Genomic DNA, 8,135 nt, shown 5'->3' on the forward strand with positions numbered 1-8,135 from the left:
TGCTCGGCCGCGGAATGGGGGGCAGCCCTGTGCGCTCTGCAACAGGGTCTGAGAATCAGACGCAAAAGGCAGCAGGCTCGGGGCTCCCGTTCGCCAGAGGTGCACCAGCAGCAACACCCTCAAGGTGAACCGGGGCGTCCACTGTGGGGGCATCCTCGTCAGGTGCCTCTGGAGCGGCAGGGCCCCATCGGGACGCACGGAGCCTGTGGCCCAGGTGTGGTGGGCAGCCTGGCCGCCAGTTCCCCGGCACCTTTGGGTCCCTGTCCTTGTGATGTGGGACAGTATCGTTATTTCCAAGCATCTCTGTCAGACCTGTGTGCACACTCACACTCATGCACACTTTCATGGGCGCACACTTGTCTGTGTCCATAAAACTTGGGGTTAGAGTGCACAGGGTCACACCGTGCCCCCCCATGTACCAGCACCCTCAGATCTGCCCCGTTAGGGGCCTTCCGAATGACACCTCTGTGACCCTCAGGGCACGTCCTAGTTCACCGAATGTGCCAGGGTGTCTCCGATGTTTATGATGCCGAAACGAGCACCGTCGACGTGAGTCTCTATTCACCTCTGACTTTCTGGTTTAGGACAAAATCCTAGACGTGGGCGTGCTGGCCCCCGTCAGAACCCGCCTCTCGACAGGTGGCGCCAATCGTGTGCTGAGGGTGTCTGGGCTTCGAGTATCTCTTCCCACATCGGAATTTCACATGACCGGGGTCATCGAGCGTCTGGGTCTTTTCCGTGAGCGTTCTGGATGGACTCTGGGTCACACTTTCCGAATCCTTTCCAATCCTTCCATTAGAACGACGTTCGTTCTCTTATGATTTTGTGACTCGCATGCACACATACAACTGCATCCGGATTTTACTTGGCCACGTGTTCCCCTGGCAGTGGACACCTGTCCCGGGCTGGACGCCTGGTTCCAGATGGCTTCCTCTCTGAGCCCGGGTGCCCCTGTGGGTGGCCACAACCTGGGGGACATCGAGCACCTCAGAGGAAGCCACATGGGCCCCTGTTTCTCAGGCTTCCTGCCCACGGTTGTCATTGCTGTTCTCGGTGACCCGCCCTCAAGCAGCGGTGGACGAGGCACACCCTCGGGGAGGGAGTGGCCAGGGGTGGGCTGTCCTGGGGCAGGGCCCAGCAGCTCGGGTGCCTGGGAGGCCCAGCTCAACACTGTACACAGAGGCACGAGATGAAGCCACAAGTCTGGGCAGGAGACGTGAGCTGCACATGGGAGGGTTCCAGCTCCCACGGAGCCCTGTCCCTTCCAGAACTGTGGTTCTGTGAGCCGTCTTCCCGCCCTGGAGACCGCGCCCCCTTCCGGAGCACACTGGGGTGGTGGCCGCTGCTTCACCCCCCCCCCCCCCCCCCCCCCCCCCCCCCCCCCCCCGTCCCAGGCCCCACATCGGGCCCACAACACCAGCCCCTCATGTCAGGACGGCCGGTCCAGCTGCCAGCAAAGGCCTCAAAGGGAGACGTGTGCCTGATTGACAGGCTGCTCCTTGCCTGCCTTGCTGTGAGCCCTCCCCCCCTCGACGGCCCACACCCCCCCACCCCGCTGAGGCAGGACAGAGGCCACAGAGCTTAGCGTTTATTGTCGCAGAGCCAGGAGGGACAGGAGAGGTGCCACAGGGGCCACACAGTAGCCAGGAGGGCCGGGTCCCAGGTAGGTGGCTGTGTGCCACCGCAGGGCAGGGCTGGCACTGACCGGACATCACTCGGCATGGCTGGGCCAGCGGGGGACAGGGGCGGTTCTGGGCTGACTGCTGCAGTGAGTGATGGGGAAAGGAGGGCAGGGGGCTTTCAGGAAGAGGATGGAGGAAGGGAGGCTGTCCGCAGGGCCGGGAGGTGTTTCCCACAGGACTCCGGCTACGGCCATCCCACCCCAGGGCCCAGCCGGAGACCAGGATGCTCAGCGGAGGACACCCCTGGGGCCTCCTGGGACAGGCTGATGGGCTTGGTGGCCTGTGGGCTGCTGAAGGACAGTGAGCGGCCCGAGGTGCGCTGGGAGCAGGCAGGGCGCAGCAGGAGGGCTCGGCCGCCTGTGGGCCCACGGGCGCTCCTGCGGCGGGGCGAGCGCCGGCGGAGGTCGCGGTAGTTCTGGGTGAGCAGTGTGTAGAGGAAGGGGTTGACGCAGCTGTTGCCGTAGGTGAGGCAGGTGGTCAGGTAGTTGATGATGCGGGAGAGGCGGGGTGTGAGCAGCTGGGCCCCCCGGAACTGGGCCAGCAGCTGCCATAGCCAGAAGGGCAGGAAGCAGGCCCAGAAGAACAGCACAGTGCCCAGGACGAGGCGCAGCACCCTGGGGTTGGGCAGCCGCCGCGTCTGCGCGAAGGAGGCCCGCCGTGACAGCCAGTAGGCCCGGGCCAGGCGCAGGTAGAGCAGCCCGATGGCCACTCCGGGCCCGACGATGCAGGTCCCAAAGAGCAGCGTTAGGTAGGCGCGGTGGGCACTCTGGCCCCAGGCGGGCAGGCAGAGGCTCTTGTGGCCCCTGGGGACCAGCCGGATGGCCAGCATCATGGGCAGCGCCAGCAGCAGCGCCAGCAGCCACATGGCCAGCGCCAGGCCCTTGCGGTAACCCTTGGAGCGCCGCGCGGTGGCCAGCGGCCTCAGCACCGCGGCGCAGCGCTCTTGGCCCATGACGGTCAACGTGAAGACGCTGGCGTGCATGGTCAGGAAGTCCAGGCTGAAGAGCACCCGGCAGCCTGCGTCCCCGAAGTGCCACTCCCTGGTGACGTACGTGGTCACCACGAAGGGGATGCTGAGCAGGTAGAGCAGGTCGGCCAGCGCCAGGCTGACGATGTAGATGTGCAGCGAGGCCACGGCGCGCAGGAAGCGGCAGGTGACCACCAGCACGTAGGCGTTGCCCGCCACACCCAGCACGCCCATGGCCAGGAGCACCGCCCCGATGGTGCCCGTGGCCACCAGGTCCTCTGGCGCGCCGGGCTCCGCGGGGCTGGCCCGGGAGCCGTTCAGTGACACATTGGCGCCACGGGGGGGCTCGGGCTGGGGGAAGCTGCTTGCAGGCTCTGGGCTCGGGGCCATCTGTGCCGCCTCACGCGGGGCTTGGGGCCGGGCGTGCTGCTGGGGGCATCTGTGGGCGATGGGCTCACGCTGCAGGAGAAGAGGCCCATCAGGGTGCAGGACCTTGTCAGACAACATGGTTGGCAGAGGACATGGCAGCACCCCACCGGCACGAGGGCGTGGTTCCCATGGGGCGGGGCCTGCGGAGGGACGGGGCTCAGCCCAGAGACCCTCTGTTCAGAGCTCTGCCTTCTTTCCAGGCTCTTCATGAAGACCGGGGAGCCACCCGGACCAGTTGCCCCCAGGAGCGCCCCCACCCTGGGCCTCCATGCAAGTGGAGGGGCCTCTGGGGCAGACTGGGCTTTCCTGAGAAGCATAGCCTGGCCGGGCAGCCAGGGGAAGTGGTGGGCAGAGCTGGGAGCTGGAGCCTGGAGCTCTGCCCAGGCCTCCGTTTCTCACCTGCGAGAGTGGGCCTCCCTTACCTACAGCCCTTTCTACATGTTTCTCCTGCACATTTTAAAAATACGCTTGGCTCACATGGCAAAAGTAGACTCTGCTGACTCCAAGAGTTCAAAAGGGAAAGCCCTGTAATGTCCAGGTGTCCATCTCACGCTGGACACAAAAGTGACTCGGACCGTGGGCCTGCACGGGGCTGAGTCAGTCATCTGCCGAGCTTCTGGACAAATAGGAGGACACCCGCGTGACCCTGGGGAGGCAGAGACCCCTCCAAACGCACAAAGAACTCACACAATGAAGGAGAAGACCAGCGGCCTCCCCTGAGGGAGCAAAAGTGTGAACGGGGGCCTGGGAGAAGGCCAAAGAACCTGTTGCCAAGGTACATGGAAAACTGCAGATCAGTAACAATGAACTCACGGGGGGCGGGAAGAAGATTTGAACAGCATCTTCTCAAAAGAGGACGTCAAGAGGCCGAGAAGCAAATGAAAAGATGCTCAAAAAAGATCAAAGCCGCTGGGCACTCAGGGGTGGCACTCAGGCAGACCCCGTGGGGACGGAGGCTCAGATGGTGCCCTGCTGGCGGGGATGTGCGTCAGCCGTGTCTGCGGGCCCGCCTCCCGCCGGAGCTCCACCCGAGGTTCCTCCCAACAGTACAGGCACACTTTCCCCGAGACAGCGAGCCCTCACAGCAGGTTTCCTCCGGGCAGCCAGGCCCTGGCAGCCGCCTCACGCCCATCGACAGGACGTGGGCCAGCTCCTGTTCTGTGACCCCGTCCTAGAAACGCTCCCCGCAGAGAAGACATGGCGTCCACTGGCGAGGGCGACACCCACACGAGTGTCCCACACAGGCAACCAGCCGGAAGAGGACACGCTGGGATTCCATTTACATGGAGTTCAGGGAAGGCAATCAGCCCCGGGGACCCGGGGTGTCCACTGGGAGGGGCACCAGAGAGCCCCCTGGGGGTGGGAACGGCTGTGTCCCAAATGGGTGGGGGGCACTTGGAGCACAGGCGTAAGGACTCGAGGGGTCGCACGCTCAAGATCGCTACCTCCTCCACTGTGATTATCTCCAGGTGAAAAAAGACCTAAAACCTGGGAATCCCAAACCAAGGAGAAGGCCCTGGACAGCCCACAGCACCCCCACCCGGGGTGATGCGGGCTCCAGGCCTCTTCCCCCATATGTCCAGGGCTGATGCTGAGGAAAAGCTGGGGAGTGTCCTGCCTGGTGGCAGCACCTGAGCCCCCCAGCAGAAGGGGACTCAGGCCGTCCCAGGCGCCCAGCCACAGCCCCAGGCCCCTGACACAGGGTCCGAGGGGACCCCTCCTACCTGTTGGGTGCCAGAGTCCTCTGCCGCAGGGCTGGGCAGGAGCTGGGCTTTGCTCCTGCTTGGCACCCCGAACTGGTACCCCAGAGGGTGGCCCTGTGTCTCACCTCAGTCACTGCACAGCAGGTCAAGCTTTCACCGTCACACGTCCCCGAACACTCTGTTGCAGGCGGGTGAGGTACCCGGGATGCCAAATGGAAGGGACTCCCCCTGCTAGTCCTGCCTGGGCATCCGAGCTCCGGATCCTGGTCACCACCACCCGCCCAGCCGCCAGCTGGGAATGCGCCCTGGCCCCGTTCCCGCGCCGGATATTAATAACCAGGACGGGGGTGCCAGGAGAGGGGGCCTGGAGGAGGGGGCCCTGGGGGGTGCTGAGGTGCGCGCCAGGGACAGGGGGCACAGGATAGAGGGGGAGGCGGTGCTGGAGGGCAGGAGGGGGTGGGAGGAGGGGTTTGGGGGTGCGGGGGAGGCACTGGAGGAATGAGAGGGGTGCAGGGCGCAGGGACGGCGCCAGGTCTTGGGCAGAAGGAGCCCCAGGCTGTGGCCAAGAGCAGCAGGTTGGGCCCCAGGGGCGTCTGAGTAGCTCTCACCCCGGGTGAGATCGGCAGCGTGGTAGGGTGAAGTCACCCCCAGCTGGGCCGCCTCTCTGGAAGGGGTCTCTGCTTTTAGCCTCCACACCCCTGCACCCCCAGGCCCAGTCTCACACTGGACCCAGCCCACCCCACCCAGTGGCGTTAATGACACTGGCAATGCTGTGCCCCTTTCCAAATGTTCCATCCCTCCAAGCAGAACTGCCCTGCTACAGCCAACTCCCCATCCCCCACCCTCAGCCCCTGGGGCCATTGTCCTCCCCACCCCTACACATCTGGCTCCTCCAGGGCCCTCGCCAGAGGGAGGCCCACAGGACCTGTCCCGTGTGGCTGCAGGCGCCTGGCTCTGCCTCCTGAGGCTGGACGCCCACGGTTTGCCCCCTCACCCCCCCACCCCCCCCCGTGGACCCTGGGTTGCCTCCACCCTTTGGCGCTGTGAGTGGGGCTGCTGTTGTTTCAGAACTCCCTGTTTCTTTCATGCATCATACTCTGATCCTCCATCCTTTCCAGGGAGCCCAGGGCTCCTCACTGAGAGACGAACCCCCAGCCCGGCAGCTCTTGGCCTGGGAGTTTCCGTGTCACCCGTGGAAGCAGTTGGACACATGGACTCACAGACAGCTCTCATCCTCTCCCTCCGTGGGCAGGTGATTCAGGCCGATGGGCAGCTCATCTGCTGCCCCTGGTCCAGACACCCCATGGCCCAGGACATGCCCTGGTCACTAGGGAAACCTGTAGAAACACAGCCCCGGGTCACCAAACAGCCCCCAGGGCCACGGATCAGGACATATGGATGACGAAAGACCAAGCACAGCACCCACCAGTAGCAGAGCGGGGGGGGGGGGGTCTGCTCCTCACCCTTCTAGAACAGTCTTGGTCCCCATCTTCAGGTCATGAGGCCTTACAGAGACTCAGGGCACGCGGCCACGCGGCCACACGGCCACACGGCCACACGACCTTCCCTCCTTTGGCACCGGGGCAGGGGTAGGTTGGGCAGCCCCTATAGACAGAAGGAGGGGGAGGGGCGGGGTTACCTGCAGAGGAGGCTGCAGGGGCCCAGGACAGGAAGGAGGGTGGAGTGAAGGGACAGGGAGGGAGCTCAAGGCGGGAAGGTGCAGAGAGGACATTCCCTGGATCCCTGGTGGGGTGGGCCCTCCTCCCCAAGCCTGGACCTGGGAGGACCTGCGTGTCCACAGGGTGTGGGCTCCATCCTCTGCCCAGAGCTGGGGTGTGATGGGGCCAGGGCTCCTGCTGGGAGCTGTGGCTTCCCTGCCAGGCTGTGGGGTCCTGGCCCCTAAAACCTACTACTGTGCTCTGAGCTAAAGGACCTCTGCTGGCCTGTGAGTCCATTCATGGACCATTAAATCATAAATTGATCATAAGGCCCCCACTTCACACAAATGAAACTTTAGGTTTTGCTCTGCGCATTGTGGGTCCAGTATGTTTTGGAAAAATAATTTTTCTGCAAAACTCATTTCCAATTGTATTACTAAATTCTGTGGGAAATGAAGTTCCACAGACAGAATCTGGCTTCGTGTTTTTCTTTCCAGATGCTCATCAGCCTGACCACAGACTCATCAAAAAGGCAGGTCCTGTCACTGCCCACCACCCCCTTCACCCCCTCTCACCCCAGAAAGTGTCTGGGGAAGGTAGAAGAGAGGGAGCAGGACTGGGGTGGGGAACGCACGGGCCAACATGCGCCCCCAGCCCCATGGAGCCCAGGCCGGTGGGCCCAGAGGGCCTCTGAGCAAAGACTGTCCGCTGGAGGAGGCAGCTTCAGGCAGAAACTGCCGGCAGGGCCCAGTCATCCAGAGAGGCCGCCCGGGCCCTGCCGGGCTGGGCTCCCTGCACTGCCCTGGGCTGCCCAGGAGGGGTTCCCGGTGGGCGCACACTCACCCGGCACCGCCCCTCAGGGCCCCCGGCAGACGGTGGCTAAGGGCGCTTGTCCAGCACACACTCCCCTCCGTGCCGCTGCAAATGGCACTCTTGCTTTTGATTTCAGAAATGACGCTTTCCCAGTCCTGGTCCCGCCCTCCCCTCCCCCACCCACCCCGCCCTGGAGGGACAGGGATGCCAATCGCCCTGGTCAGCAGGCACCCAGGCCTCCATCCGGGGTGGTCCTGCTTGTGGGCAGAGGGCCACTGACATCTGAGCAGCACGAGTGACCAAGCAACCCCCGGGCTCGAGCTGCCCGGGACTGGCAGACTCAGTGGGGGTCAGAGATCAGAGTGCCTCATGACTGCAAGTGCCCACCCTGGGTCTGCTGAAGTGCAAGGCCACACAGCACTGTCCTTTCTCAGAACAGACCCTGTGGGCACCTAAGGGACCAGTGGCCTCCCTGCCTCCTTGAAGGGCCCTCGGGGCTGAACATGGCTGCCTCCTCCAGTCCCAGTGTGGCCCCTCAGGCTGGGTGATCTGCAGGAAAGGTCTCTGAATCAGGGCCCAAGAGACCTTACAGTAGAAAAGGCTGAAATAATGAATAAATGGACTGTTGAACCAGGAGGGTCAGAGAGAGGAGGGAATGAAGGAAAGACCTTGTTTGGGAGGAAGTGGGGCTTGTTTGAGAGAGGGTGGGGCATGTTTGTGAGGAGGCGGGGCTTTGTCTGGGAGGGGGCGGGCCTTGTCTGGGAAGAGGGGCATGCACACTCCAAGGCACCAAGTGCTCAAAGAACTACCAGGGCTTGTTTGGGCCAGTGGCTGCATTAATGCCCTTTCTCCATCTACTTACCACAGGAAGACTGAATGATTT

At 63.7% G+C, this 8,135-nt stretch overlaps 1 protein-coding gene and 1 long non-coding RNA gene across 2 annotated transcripts; one reads left to right on the plus strand and one right to left on the minus strand.

The window, feature by feature from the left end:
- Positions 1-1,866: 1,866 nt before the first annotated feature.
- UTS2R (urotensin 2 receptor) lies at positions 1,867-3,039 on the minus strand. The gene has a single exon (XM_037069344.1). It carries the CDS (start codon positions 3,037-3,039, stop codon positions 1,867-1,869), a length of 1,173 nt encoding a protein of 390 aa, XP_036925239.1.
- A 2,749-nt stretch (positions 3,040-5,788) lies between these two features.
- Positions 5,789-7,903, plus strand: LOC118999372 (uncharacterized). Its single transcript, XR_005069096.1, has 3 exons — positions 5,789-6,033; positions 6,937-7,035; positions 7,687-7,903. It is a non-coding gene; the product is annotated as an uncharacterized LOC118999372 (long non-coding RNA).
- The last annotated feature ends 232 nt before the right edge of the window (positions 7,904-8,135 follow it).

This window comes from Sturnira hondurensis, unplaced genomic scaffold (genome assembly GCF_014824575.4).
Source record: "Sturnira hondurensis isolate 20B ecotype Veracruz unplaced genomic scaffold, ASM1482457v3 Scaffold0001221, whole genome shotgun sequence".
NCBI classification, from domain to species: domain Eukaryota; kingdom Metazoa; phylum Chordata; class Mammalia; order Chiroptera; family Phyllostomidae; genus Sturnira; species Sturnira hondurensis.

Coding starts and splice junctions, on each gene's coding strand:
- UTS2R (XM_037069344.1), bottom strand. CDS start 3,039: ATGGCCCCGAGCCCAGAGCCTGCAAGCAGCTTCCCCCAGCCCGAGCCC.